Here is a 14,749-nt window from a genome sequence, read left to right as displayed (position 1 = left end):
TAGACCCTCGGAGTTGGCATGGAGTTTTATCCAGCCACTACTTATATAGAATTATATTTCAAGTACTACAGGCAGAGTGGAATCCACACTTTTTACAAAGTTCCATATGAAAGGCTGCTGTACAATCATTCTTAGGCCAACTCTTGCATTTACCATTCGGTGAAACCAGAAAATTTCTTTTTCCTTCTGAACTTGCATTATTTATGTTGTACATTAAGTTCAATACTGTCCTACATATTCTCTGGACAGTTAAAATGGCCAACCAGCATCATCTACCAGAGTTGCTCTCCACAATTCTTTCTGATTATTTGGCCCAGACCCAGATAAAGGTAGGATCATAGTAGAAGATAAAGGGAGCATATGTCAGTAACAGAGTGGAAATAATACTCCTTTAAGTGTCAGAAGGCTTTCTTATCTCTCCTTGCTATTCTTTGGAACTCTGCATTCAGATGCTTCTATCTTTCCTTTTCAACAAAGGTCCGTCTAGTCAAGGCTATGGTTTTTCCCGTGGTCATGTATGGATGTGAGAGTTGGACTGTGAAGAAAGCTGATCGCCGAAGAATTGATGCTTTTGAACTGTGGTGTTGGAGAAGACTCTTCAGAGTCCCTTGTACCACAAGGAGATCCAACCAGTCCATTCTAAGGGAGATCGATCCTGGGTGTTCATTGGAAGGACTGATGCTAAAGCTGAAACTGCAATACTTTGGCCACCTCATGCGAAGAGTTGACTCACTGGAAAAGACTCTGATGCTCGGAAGGGTTGGGGGCAGGAGGAGAAGGGGACGTCAGAGAATGAGATGGCTGGATGGCATCACCGACTCTGTGGACATGAGTTTGAGTGAACTCCGGGAGTTGGTGATGGACAGGGAGGCCTGGCGTGCTGTGATTCATGGGGTCGCGGAGAGTCGGACACGAATGAGCGACTGAACTGAACTGACTGAAGTGTCAGAAAGCCTGGGTTCTAGTTTTTGCTCTACTCATTATGTGATACTGGATAAACAACTTTGCCTAAGTCTATAAAGGCATGCCTTGTTTCCTTGCACTTCACTTTACTGAGCTTCATCAGTTCAGTTCAGTTGCTTAGTCATGTCCGACTCTTTGTGACCCCATGGACTGGAGCACGCCAGGCTTCCATGTCCATCACCAACTCCTGAAATTTACTCAAACTCATGTCCATTGAGCCATCCAACCATCTCATCCTCTGTTGTCCCCTTCTCCTCCCGCCTTCAATATTTCCCAGCATCAGGGTCTTTTCAAATGAGTCAGTTCTTTGCATCAGGTGGCCAAAGTATTGGAGTTTCAGCTTCAGTATCTGAGCTTCATAGTTACTACCTTTTTCACAAATTGAAGGTTTGTGACAACCCTATGTCAAACAAGTCTATTAGCACCATTTCAACAGCATTTGTTCACTTTGTGTTTCTGTGTCATGTTTTGGTAATTCTCATAATATTTCAAACCTTTTCATTATTATATTTGTTAAGGTGATCTGTGGTCAGGGATCTTTGATGTTATTATTGCAAAAAGATTATGACTAACTGAAGGCTCACTTGATGGTTAGCATTTACTTTTTTAACAAAAATAGTATTTTTAAATTAAGGTATGTACATTGTTTCTTTTAGACACAAATACTATTGCACACAACAGACTACAGTAGAGTATAAACACAACTTTTACACACACTGGGAAACCAAAAAATTCACATGACTCACTTTATTGTGATACTTGCTTTTCTGCAACTCACAATATTTCCAAGTGCCTATACTTACACTTCTCTTAAAAGATTCCTGTGAAGGTGAAATCAGATAAAAAACTTGTTCCTGCCAAAGTAGTCCTCAAACACACTTTGTATTCCCCCTAATATATAAAGATATATTAGCAAAGACAGAAAAAAATAACTAAATTCCTAAGCCAAGTCTTCACAATCACCACTATCTAAACTGTATGCTGAAAAGAACTGTTCTAAAATTACACCAGGATTAACATGAGTATCACTGGTCTGGAGTTTCTTAAATTGCCCTTTTCCAAAAGCAGTATGTTTGTTCTCTGTTCTTTAAACACAATATCTAAGATACTTTATCTTCTCAAAAATTATAAATATAACTTTTCTAAAACTCATTGGACAGATAATTCTTTCAGGCTGTGGAGGTAATTCATGTGAATTTTGAGTTCTGAGTCATATAAAGTATATTTGTCACTACTTCTGTTTCTATATATACTTATTTTCTTTATAATAAAATTAAAACTAAATATATTTCCTATGATGTAAATAATATTTATTAAAGTGAATTTTAAAACATGGAAAAATAAAAGTAGAAAAGAAATCTTCTTAGTGATGATAGTATCTTTTCAAGCATATTTTATCTCTCTCTCACTACATATTCTTCTATCTTATTTCACAAATAACGAAAGGTGGTTTAGAAAAATAAAGATACACATATTGATTGCTTCTAGTCAAAAATTCGGTAATGTTACAGGTTCATTCTAAACTGCATAAGGAAGACTGAAGATCTAAAAATAGTCAAGGGAATTCTGAAGAAGAGTAAATGGAGAAGTCAAACTCTCCAGATAATAAAACTTATATAAACTTTTAATAATTAATACAGTCTGGTAACTAGTATCACTGAGGGTTAAAGGGCTAATGAAATCAAGAAGCCCAGAAACAGGACTATGAGTGAAAATGTGACAGAGATGGGAGGTACTATAATTCAGAAGGAAAAGTTAAAACAGTTCAGTGAAAGAGGATAATACAACAAAGTATTTTCAGCTCATGGTCTCTGATGTTAGACTGCCTGGACTGAATCCTAGCTTATCCACTCACTAGTCGTGTGACCTAGTGTAGTATCAATTCTCTTACTACTTGTGTTTTAGTTTCCTCATTTGTAAGGAAGATAATAATACAATACCTACTTCATAAGGTTCCTGTGAGAGTGGAACAAATTACAGGAAATTTTATAACACACACACATATTTCCCCTGAATAAATCTAAAGCTCTTTTCCAAAAGTCGAGTATTTTCATCTGAAAAACGTTCAGTCATTGCATATTCTATGGCGTGGCACCAAGTTTCTAAAACCCCACTTCTTCCATCACATCATCCATCTATTCCCATATAGTACAATCATATCACCAGCTACTTATATTTCAACAACAATAGTATTCAACAAGGGTTTAAATAAAAAATTGCTTATTAGAGAAAAGATATAGCTATTTGTCACTAATAGTGTTTTTCTTCTCATAACCAAATCCATACACAATTTAGAATGATAAGCATCTAAAACAAAAATCACTTTAAAACAAAGTTCATATTCTTCAGCTGTACAGATAGTCTTCATAAAATTCAAATTATGGGTTAAAGTTACTGAATAATAATATATTTAACTGTAGAAAATTCAAGAAAGGCTCCAAGATCTAGTATTGAACACTATTTGGTTTTCTGGCTGCCGTATCTGTACACTGCTGCCCTCTAACGGGCAGTATGGTAATTATAAAGGACCACATTCACCACCTCGCACCCAACTTGGTCATATGATGACTTCTGAGAAGACAGCAGAAATGAGAGACATTTTAAGGGTGGTTGAACTCTGTATGTTCTTAGAAACATGTGATCTTATTTATAACTCCAAATGAATTTAGAACAATCCCTTGAAGACTACTGGCTCATTAAAAACCGCAGACCAATTTCATTGTTTAATCACCATGGTGAAATAAGAAAATGCATTATTTTCCAGTAGAACAAAGAAGCAGCCAAATGGTCATCTTTGATTTTAGAGAAGTGCAAATATAAAGTAATAACTAAGGATTTAGACAACTACATACTTAAGGTGAACATAATTCTGTCCAAAGCAACAAGCTGGCAAAATGTACTATCGTTTAGAGAAAATTTTAAAGTTGGATAATGATTTTCAGGAAGTGAGCTCTGTAATCCTGCTTTTTGAGAATATTCTACCAATGGGAAGTACAATGATTTTCTCAGACTTGAAAAACTGACACATAAACCATCTGGACTGGAAACATGGATTTTTCTTTTGGCAAACTAAATGAGAATATGCCTAGGGCTTATAGAAAACAAGGCTGAGAAAGCATTTCAAATAAAAGCAAAACAAAACAAAAAGGCCCAAACTCTACCAGAAATTCAAAGTAGGCACATTGGGAAAAAAAACTTCTACACTGGTCTCAACAATGAATGATAAATCAATGTGTCTCTATCAGAGGTTACCAAGTTTCCCATATTAATTTAGGTATTTAATAATTATTTAATGTGCACCAATCATATCTAGAGCTGTTATACAAATTCTTAAAAATCCATTCAAATACAGCCACAACAAAACTATCAATAGACTGAATTGTTAAACACTGACAAAGTGGACTTTTTGGACTTGCCTGGTTGTGAACACATTTGCTAGAATGAAACATCCTCAATTCCATCTCACAGGCCTTTCAATGATCACCTAACAGAATTAATATCTCATCCTTAATACAAATAAATCTAGTGTATGACTTTAATATTTGAAGTGCTGGCTGCCCTAATTCAAGGTTTATTCACCTTGACACTATTGACATTTTGAGCTAGATAATTCTTGTTTGGTGGTGAGGGGTGGGAAAAGCGGGTGTCTTGTATATTGTAAAATGTTCAGAAGCATCGTTGGCCTCTAACTATATGCCAGTAGTATACTCTCTGGTTTTGACTACCAAAAAATGTCTCCAGACACTGCCAAATTTCTAGGGGAACAGAGTTTGTCCCTGTTAGAACAACTGCTCTATTCATGACTCTAGAATGCAGGCTGCGTGTTCTAAGACATGTATCCTTTTTACAAATACCAAAAGAGCACAAGTGACTAGCTAAGAGACCCAATACTCTCACACAGCTGCTGGCATGCAAATTAAAGCCATAAAAGATAAAACTGCAAACCTATTAAAATGGCTAAAATTAAAACAACTGAGTACATAAAGTGTTGGTGAAGATGCAAAGCAAACAGAACTCTCATATACTACTGGTGGGAATGCAAAATTGTATAGACACTTAAGAAAACAGTCTGGAAATTTTTTATAGAGTTATCATCTTGTTACCACTTTTCTAGCAGCCTATTCCTAATTACTCACTTAAGAGAAATAAATATGTTCACATAAAAACCTGTCAGATTGATTATATTTTTTGCAGCCAAAGATGGAGAAACTCTATATTGTCAGCAAAAACAAGACCTGGGGCTAACTGTGTCTCAGATCACGAGCTCCTTACTGCAAAATTCAGACTTAAAGAAAGAAGGGAAAACACTAGACCATTCAGGTATGACCCAAATCAAATCCCTTGCATATGATCTTACAGTGGAGGTGACGAATCGATTCAAGGGATTGTATCTCGTAGACAGACTGCCTGAAGAACTATGGACAGAAGTTCGTAACACTGTATAGGAGGCAGTGACTAAAACCACCCCAAAGAAAAAGAAATCCAAGAAGGCAAAATGGTTGCCTGAGGAAACTTTACAGATAGCTGAGAAAAGAAGAGATGTGAAAAGTAAAGGACAAAGGGAAAGATATAAGCAACTGAATGCAGAGTTCCAAAGAATAACAAGGAGAGATAAAAGAGCCTTCTTTGCAAAGAAATAGAGGAAAACGATAGAATGGGAAAGACTAGAGATCTCCTCAAGAAAACTGGAGATACCAAGGGAACATTTCATGCAAAAGATGGGCACAATAAAGGACAGAAATGGCAAGCACCTAACAGAAGTAGAAAAGATTAAGGAGAGGTGGCAAGAATACACAGAAGAACTGTACAAAAAAGGTCTTAAACTGCCCAGGAGAAACACAATGATGTGGTCACTCTCATCTAGAATGGGGTGTGAAGTCAAGTGGGCCTTACGAAGCATTACTAAGAACAAAGCTGGTGAAGGTGATGGAATTCCAACTGAGCTATTTCAAATCCTAAAAGATGCTGCTGTAAAAGTGCTGCACTCAATATGCCAGCAAATATGGAGAACTCAGCAGTGGCTGCAGGACTGGAATATGTCAATTTTCCAATCCCAAAGAAAGGCAATGCCAAAGAATGTTCAAACTACCACAGGACTGCATTCATTTTACATGCTAACAAAATCATGCTCAAAATCTTTCAAGCTAGGCTTCAACAGTATGTGAACTTAGAACTTCCAGATGTACAAGCTGGATTTAGAAAAGGCAGAGGAACCAGAGATCAAATCGCCAACATCAGTTGGATAATAGAAAAAGCAAGAGAGTTCCAGAAAAATATCTACTTCTGCTTCATTGACTATGCTAAAGCCTTTGACTCTGTAGATCACAACAAACTGTGGAAAATTCTTAAAGAAGTGGGAATACCAGACCACCTTACCTGCTTCCTGAGAAAGCAGGTATGCAGGTCATACCTGTATGCAGGTCAAAAAGCAACAGAACAGGATATGGAACAATGAAGTGGTTCAAAATTGAGAGAGAAGTACGTCAAGACTGTGTATTATCACCCTGCTTATTAAACTTATATGTAGAGTACACCATGCAAAAAGCCAGGCATGACGACTCACAAGCTGGAATCAAAATTGCCACGAGAAATACCAACAATTTCAGATATGCAGATGATACCACCCTAATGGCAGAAAGCAAAGAGGAATGAAAGAGCATCTTGATGAGGCTGAAAGAGAAGAGTGAAAAAGCTGGCTTAAAACTCAACATTCAAAAACTAAGATCACGGCATCCAGTCCCATCACTTCATGGCAACTAGATGGGGAAAAGTGGAAACAGTGGCTGATTTTATTTTCTTGAGCTCCACAATCACTGCAGATGGTGACTGCAGCCATGAAATTAAAATATGCCTGCTCCCTGGATGAAAAGCTATGACAAAGCTAGACAGCATATTAAAAAGCAAAAACATCACTTTGCCAACAATAGTCTGAGAGTCAAAGGTAAGATTTTTTCAGTAGTCATATAAGGATGTGAGAGTTGCACCATAAAGAAGGGTGAACAAAGAACTGATGCTTTTGAATTATGGTTCTGGAGAAGACTTTTGAGAGTTTCTTGGACAGCAAGGAGATCAAACCAGTCAATCCTAAAGTAAATCAACTCTTAATATTCACTGGAAGGACTGATGCTGAAGCTCCAATAATTTGGAGTCCAATACTTTGTCCACCTGATGCGAAAAGCTGACTGACTGATAAAGACCTTGATGCTGGGAAAGATTGAGGGCAGGAGGAGAAGGGGGTGACAGAAGATGAGATGGTTGGATGGCATCACTGACTCAATGGACATGAGTTTGAGGAAACTCTGGGAGATAATGAAGGACAAGAAAGCCTGGCATGCTACAGTCCATGGGGTTGCAAATAGTTGGATGTGGCTTAGTGATTGAACAACAAAAATCTTTGAACATGTTTAGGATGGTTTTACTCACAACTGCCAAAATTTTCCTTCATTTGCTTAACAGATAAATAAAACTTTGATTAGCCATACAATGGAATTGTGCTCAACAATAAAAGGGACTAACTGACTCATGCAGTGACAGGAGTGAGTGTGAAATGACTTTTGCAAAGAGAAACCAAACTCAAAAAACTACATAATGATACTATGAAAAAGGCAAAAACTAACTACAGAGACAGAAAACAGATCAGTTGTCAAGAGTCTGAAGTGAGAGGAGGATGTGACTATCAGTTCAGTTCAGTTCAGTCGCTCAGTCGTGTCCGACTCTCCACGACCCCATGAATCACAGCACGCCAGGCCTCCCTATCCATCACCAACTCCCGGAGTACACCCATCACCAACTCCCGGAGTACACTCAAACTCATGTCCACAGAGTCGGTGATGCCATCCAGCCATCTCATTCTCTGTCGTCCCCTTCTCCTCCCGCCTCCAACCTTTCCCAGCATCAGAGTCTTTTCCAGTGAGTCAACTCGTCGCATGAGGTGGCCAAAGTATTGCAGTTTCAGCTTTAGCATCAGTCCTTCCAATGAACACCCAGGATTGATCTCCTCTAGAATGGACTGGTTGGATCTCCTTGCAGTATAAGGGACTCTCAAGAGTCTTCTCCAACACCACAGTTCAAAAGCATCGATTCTTCGGCGATCAGCTTTCTTCACAGTCCAACTCTCACATCCATACATGACCACGGGAAAAACCATTGCCTTGACTAGACAGACCTTGGTTGGCAAAGTAATGTCTCTGCTTTTTAATATACTATCAAGGTTGGTCATAACTTTCCTTCCAAGAAGCAAGCGTCTTTTAATTTCATGGCTGCAATCAGCATCTGCAGTGATTTTGGAGCCCCCAAAAATAAAGTCTGACACTGTTTCCACTGTTTTTCCATCTATTTCCCATGAAGTGATGGGACCAGATGCCATGATCTTTGTTTTCTGAATGTTGAGCTTCAAGCTATATCGGAGTATTAATAAAATCTGGGGGAAGATAGAAATGTTCGATGCCCTTCGTGTTGTGGTGATTGCATAACTACATTCATTTGTCACAATCTACCTAATTGTACATTAAAAATGGTAAATTTTACTATATGTAAATTATATCACAGTAAATCTGACTTAAAAATGAACAAACAAATCAAATAGGATGGAAGAAGGAATTTGATTTTTATGCTTTGGGTTGAGGGCCTCATTTCATCATAACACTCTAAGTGTTTATGTTTTAACTTTAAGATGAAAGATGACTGCAATATTTTACTTCTTTCCTATAAAAACAATAAGAAATCCTTTTATTCATAGTTGGCAAAGAGTACAAATATCATCAGTTTAGATCAAATGTGCCTAGTAGTGAAATTAACTTTCTGCAGAAATGTAAAGGAAACAGACCTAATTGATTTAGAATGGCTATTCCTGCATTTGGGCTTTCTTTTCTCATTAGAATTTTCAAACCTATTTGTTTCAGTGCTGGGCAGTGAAATACCTATTAAACACAAATAGAATCTCATAAGAAAGTCCAAGTCCTCTCATTTTTCCTTTAATTTTTAAGAAAATAGACAAGTTACACAATCTAGCAAATGATTATGTACTACCACAGATGCAAAACAAATGAGAAAAACTGCACTATGCAAAACAGCAAAACACATGTCCAATTGATTTCTTGATGCCTCGGAATGGACGCTTTTAAAGTTCTTGTTCTGGACTATTTTAATATTCTCATTTGCATTCAGCTAGTTGATTATTATAAATGTATACTAAGACTCATAGAGAAAGAGCAGTGGAGGAGTTAAATATGCTGTCATCAAAGATGACAAATATGCAGACATCAAAGATTCTGAAAACCAAAACAGGCAGTCACAGTATTATCAACTGGGCATGGAAAGAAAAACTGTACAATATATGGCCAATGAAAATGTTCATGGTATAACTTTGCCAACACTTACACATCTGTCTCTAATGGATTTATTTGTTTTCCTTCTTCATTCTACCTCCCCTTTCCCCTCCCAAACTCACCAGAAACATTATTTAGGAAGCTTCAGAAAGTTAAAAGAGGCCCTAAACCCAGCAATTCATCCTACTCATCTCTACTCCCATTCCTACTCTCTGAATAGCACAATAAAGGAGTGGTGATAAGAAAGTGAACAATTAAGGTTCCTACCTGAGGTACTTCAAAGGGAAGTAAGAGAGAGAGGCTAGATACACATACCAGACTTCAGTGCAATAAAGAATTTACAAACAACTGAGTGGAATAACCAGGTTTCAATTCTAACGCAACAATAAGGAAACAGTCAAATGATATGGTTGGCTTTTGCTTACCAAAAGGGAATTTTAGAAGTGTGATGATTAAAAAAAAAAAAAGACTAGTTAAAAATAGAACCATCTGGATTATTTTCCTTGCATTGAGACCATCCTTCCTCCCTCCCCTCAACTTCCTGTACAACCCAAGAAAGTAATTTTACCATCATGACTGCTTTTTAACTTTAAGTATTTATTTTAGGAATGTTAGGACCATCAAGAACTTTAGACTCACAGAACTAAAAGGAATCTCATAAAGTCTGATGACAGTCCACTGGGATATTCTCAAATACTCATTCATCAAATATGTGTATCCTCTTCTCAAGGAAATGAGTGGAATCTTGTACCTAGAAAATGCCTGGAACTAGTAGGTGCCTAATATACATACTCAATGAGTAGATTTGATTAAATTAAATGGAACAGAATTAGACTGTGGAGGGGAAAAAGCTCAATAAGGGCTCAAAAAATGAGAGAACATTTGAAGAGCGATATCCATATCTTACCTAATAAAACATCCCCTCATGATGATCGCCTTACTAGTGTCTGGTAAGATGCAAGCTGTTTGTGTTTTACATTCAGTCTCAAGAATGTATAATTACTAGATACTTATTTCACTTCAGTTTTCAGTTTTTTGTTGGTTTAGTGTAAGCTAGGTATCATTAAGCTATAGCTTAAGTTTACATTATCATTATATATTTAAGTTACTTTGTTTTTGCATTATAATGGCTTGGCACACCCTTCCATACAATGCATACTCAGTCCTGTGATAGAGACAAACCAGTGTCAGAACCCCAGAGCTCTGGTCACTTACAGGCTACAGAATTTTGCAGTTCTGGAATAATCTTTTAAAAACTTAAGGAATAAATATTCAATTATTAAAGAGATCGGTTCCAGAGTCTCAAACATTGCTTCCCATTTAATGTTTGTTATTCTCTGAAATCCATAAATAAATCACTCCTAGTAAGCAAAGAAAAAAACTTTCTATCTTCAATTTCCTAACATACCGACATCTGCCCTATCAAAGGGCTACTTACAACATGAAATGAGAAAATACATTAAAGAGCTTTATAAAGAAAAAAGTATAATGTCAACCATTGGAAGTACCACTATTTGTCCAACTGGAGATGAGTAAGCCTAGTTGGAGTGAAAGAAAATAGTCTTAGGTATTGTAGAGATGAAAATTTCTGAATTTAAATTCTGGATTCAATCACTTAATAACCATTTAATAACCACAAGACTGTGAATCAATTATTCCCAGTAAAATGGGGATAATGACACCTATCTTACATTGTACAAATTAGAGATAATGTATGTAAAGTGCTTAATCCCATGCCTGGCATGTTGTGCTAAACACTCAATATTTATTATAATTACAATAGGTCAACAGAATTTTCTCACGTGATCACCCTATACATTAGTTTTATACAGTCACCATAAATGGCAAAGACGAGCACAGAACACAAGTTTTCCTTCTGCTAGAACTCTTTTTAAGTTTTAACATACTAAACAAGAAACAGTTTTATCATATTGGACACAATTATAAATGTGAAATTTAGGATATCAGTCCAAGGGATAAGTTTTAAAATCACTTCAGAAATAAAATTCATAACTAAATGAATAATCATGAAACAGAGAAACACAGTTTAGTATCCTGCTTTTATCCAATTGGTTCTTAGATTTCGAAAAGATGTTACAACCCACTGATTAATGACCCAACATTCAAAAAGACCCACCTATTCAAATATGAAGTTAATTAAGCAATACTAAATGCTAGTAAAGTTATGATCAACCTAGACAGCATATTAAAAACCAGAGACATTACTTTGCCAACAAAGGTCCGTCTAGTCTAGGATATGGTTTTTCCAGTGGTCATGTATGGATGTGAGAGTTGGACTGTGAAGAAAGCTGATCGCCGGAGAATTGATGCTTTTGAACTGTGGAGTTGGAGAAGACTCTTGAGGGTCCCTTGGACTGCAAGGAGATCCAACCAGTCCATCCTAAAGGAAATCAGTCCTGAACATTCATTGGAAGGACTGATGCTGAAGCTGAAATTCCAATACTTTGGCCACCTGATGCGAAGAGCTGATTCATTTGAAATGACCCTGATGCTGGGAAAGATTGAGGGCAGGAGGAGAAGGGGACGACAGAGGATGAGATGGTTGGATGGCATCACCAACTCAATGGACATGGGTTTGGGCGGACTCCGAGAGTTGGTGATGGTCAGGGAGTCCTGGCCTGCTGCAGTTCATGGGGTCACAAAGAGTCGGATACGACTGAGTGAGTGACTGAACTGAACTGAACTGAAGCAATACCAGGATACTGAACCCCAAATCTTTCTTAACTATATTTTCTCTAAGATACATCTCCGCTCAACTTTAAACTGGAAGACAATACTTCTTCTCACTTACTTTCCTTTTCTTAGTAAAAAGAGTCAACTCTGAAAATCTTCGCATGCAGGAGAAATAACTAGTAATCATTAGCCAATATCCACTTTTCTGCGTGCATCTTAAGTTCTTTCCTGGTATCCAAATAGAGACTTTAACACATTCCAATCTTTAACTTACTGCATTTCTTTCATGAGGGAATACTTTTACCCTTAAGTTTCTATAGCACCTGACAGTTTTCTTTCTTTAAGCTTTTCACTTCTGTATACTGAAACAACGCACCTCAAAGTTTTCACAGTACAATGGACAGTCACTGTACTAAGCTAAAGCAGAATACATTGGTCAAACCTGTCTCAGGTAGTTCTGGACTCCATGAGTCTAATCTTTACATCTCAAAAATATTCAATATGCTCTTAAGAAGTGAAGTCACTCAGTCGTGTCCGACTCTTCGTGACCCCATGGACTGCAGCCTACCCGGCTCCTCCATCCATGGGATTTTCCAGGCAAGAGTACTGGAGTGGGGTGCCATTGCTAGAAAGTGCTTAAAAACAAAATTCCTCATTGTTTAAATTGCCCTGGTAACTGATTCGCTTGCTCTTAAGAAGACAGAGACCTAAATGAAAATCACAATGAAGGCAAGTGATAAACTGGAAAATTGGGACCAATATGTTTTCATAACATATCTATTGACAGGAAAATCACTTTGAAAAATGAGGATTATTTTGATGCACAGTACCAACTTCAATATTTTGGAACTCACAGTCTCAAGGGTTTTAAATCAGATAAAAAAAGATCATCACTAGGAATATGAAGGTTTTGAATTTTTCAAAGAAAATACTTTATTAATACTTTTAAGATTAATGACTATCTAAATAAATATACTTACGTACATTTTTAAATAGTTGCTCAGCAAGTTCTCTGACATGCTTTATCATCTTCATTGGGTTATTTTCTTCAACTTTAATTCGCTCTACTTCAAAAGCTACCACCTTGGAAAAAGAATCAAATAATAAAGCATCAACTCTAAAATATGCTGAATTAGAAAACCATGTGATAATTTCACTCATTTTGCAAACTAAAAAGCATACAATATGTATATTATTATTAAAACAAAGTATTTTAGATTTTTACTGGGTTTCACCTCTATTCTAGTGTTAATCAAGTCCTTGGATGTTCTGGTGGTCCCTCTCTGATGATTGAGGGTCCTGTTTTTTCTTGGGAAAGTCATTATTTTTGGAACTCAAAAGAGATTCTCTCATTCTCCAGGCCTCACTCAGAGAATTCTCTCACTCAGAATTTCAGACAGTCAGAAAGTCTCCAAACATTTCCCTAACTCACAAAATATGAACTAAATGTTCAAGTTAGGTCACTCTAGTCCTAGTTCTGCTAATAGCATGATTTGAAACAAGTCACTAAGACTTCTGAGCTGCAATTTTTTCATCTCTAAAATAAGATGTAAGAACAAGATGACCTTAAGGCTCCTTCTAGTTCTCAAATTATAGAACCTCTGATCCATTTCCTTACCAACTAATTTACTGGAAGAACCATGTTAGTGTGTACACTTGGAATGGAGCAAAGAGTACTGACAGGAAAAAATGATGTATGAGGAGGAAGTAAACAGATTGTTTTTTTTAAAGGGTATAATATAGGAATTTTCATTCTAGCAACTAATAGATTCACGGGAGCAGACAGATATATAAAACTATGACTCCATCTATTGTAGGCCAGCATTCAGAAGAATTGCCAAAGAAAGTCTAATGCTTCTTTCCTTCTAACAGGTCTATTTGATGGGTGTCTGTGGATAAGACAATAGACAGTGTTCAAAACTGCTCAAAGCTCCATACGCCTTGTGTGTGACAGGCTGCCCTCAGCTAAATGAAAACAAGGCAAGAGCAAGTGCAATTTTCCTAAAAGCACACTCCCCTGTAAGCCAATTAAGTGACCAAAGAGAGTAGAAGAAGAAATTACTTAGGTCTGAGGTATCATTTCATTTAGGCCCTTGACAGAAGTATATATATGAGTAACTGGCTTTCAAGTAATAACATCAGTAAGACATTAAAAATCATCACTGTAGACTGAACACAGAAGCAGATGAACACTAAGGGGAGACGATCAGGAATTAGTCTACTAGGAATCTTGGACAGGTCCTTGCAGTACTGTTGTTTTCAATCTGAAGAACATATATATATATATATATATATGTATCTGTTGTATATATAAATGTACATAATAAAAGATAAGTTGTCATATAAAGTTAGAGACATAAAATACAGCTAAATGCTGACTAATGGCTTTCAGAGTCATCTACTTGGGGAAAGTCTGTAGCAGATGGTGAGATATGAGCAGAGTATGAAAAATGGACAGAAAAGTAGAAAGAGAACACTTTCGGCAAGGGAAGCACTACAAAAATAGAGTCTGTGGCAAGGTGGCAAGAATGTTTTCTGGAAGTAATCGATCTGACTTATTAGTTGTGATGAAGTTGCGCAAGAGTGTTACTAAAGGAATTTGTATAGAAAGAAAAAGGGTACATAAACCCAAGTTACTATTTCAAATGCTTGACACTAATAAAATGTAGGTGCTAGAAAGGACCTTGGGGAGCACCTAATTTATCCACCTAAATCATTATGTATCAATTACTTAGTTCAAGATCTAAAGGGTGATATATGTTAGT

The 14,749-nt window shown here is 36.9% G+C and overlaps 1 protein-coding gene across 4 annotated transcripts in view; it reads right to left on the bottom strand.

Moving 5' to 3' along the window:
- Nucleotides 1–14,749, bottom strand: part of SBF2 (SET binding factor 2) — a 491,894-nt gene that overhangs the window by 195,011 nt on the left and 282,134 nt on the right. For all 4 annotated transcript variants that reach the window (XM_055423393.2, XM_055423395.2, XM_055423394.2 and 1 more), the window contains exon 13: nucleotides 12,969–13,067. In XM_055423393.2, the coding sequence (XP_055279368.1) occupies nucleotides 12,969–13,067 (99 nt within the window). The remainder of the gene's footprint in view (nucleotides 1–12,968; nucleotides 13,068–14,749) is intronic.

Source organism: Moschus berezovskii, chromosome 14 (assembly GCF_049115385.1).
Source record: "Moschus berezovskii isolate FMDL1 chromosome 14, NW_MosBer_1.0, whole genome shotgun sequence".
NCBI classification, from domain to species: Eukaryota; Metazoa; Chordata; class Mammalia; order Artiodactyla; family Moschidae; genus Moschus; species Moschus berezovskii.
Note: the sequence above shows the minus strand (reverse complement) of the source record. Positions and strands in the feature narration are given on the sequence as shown.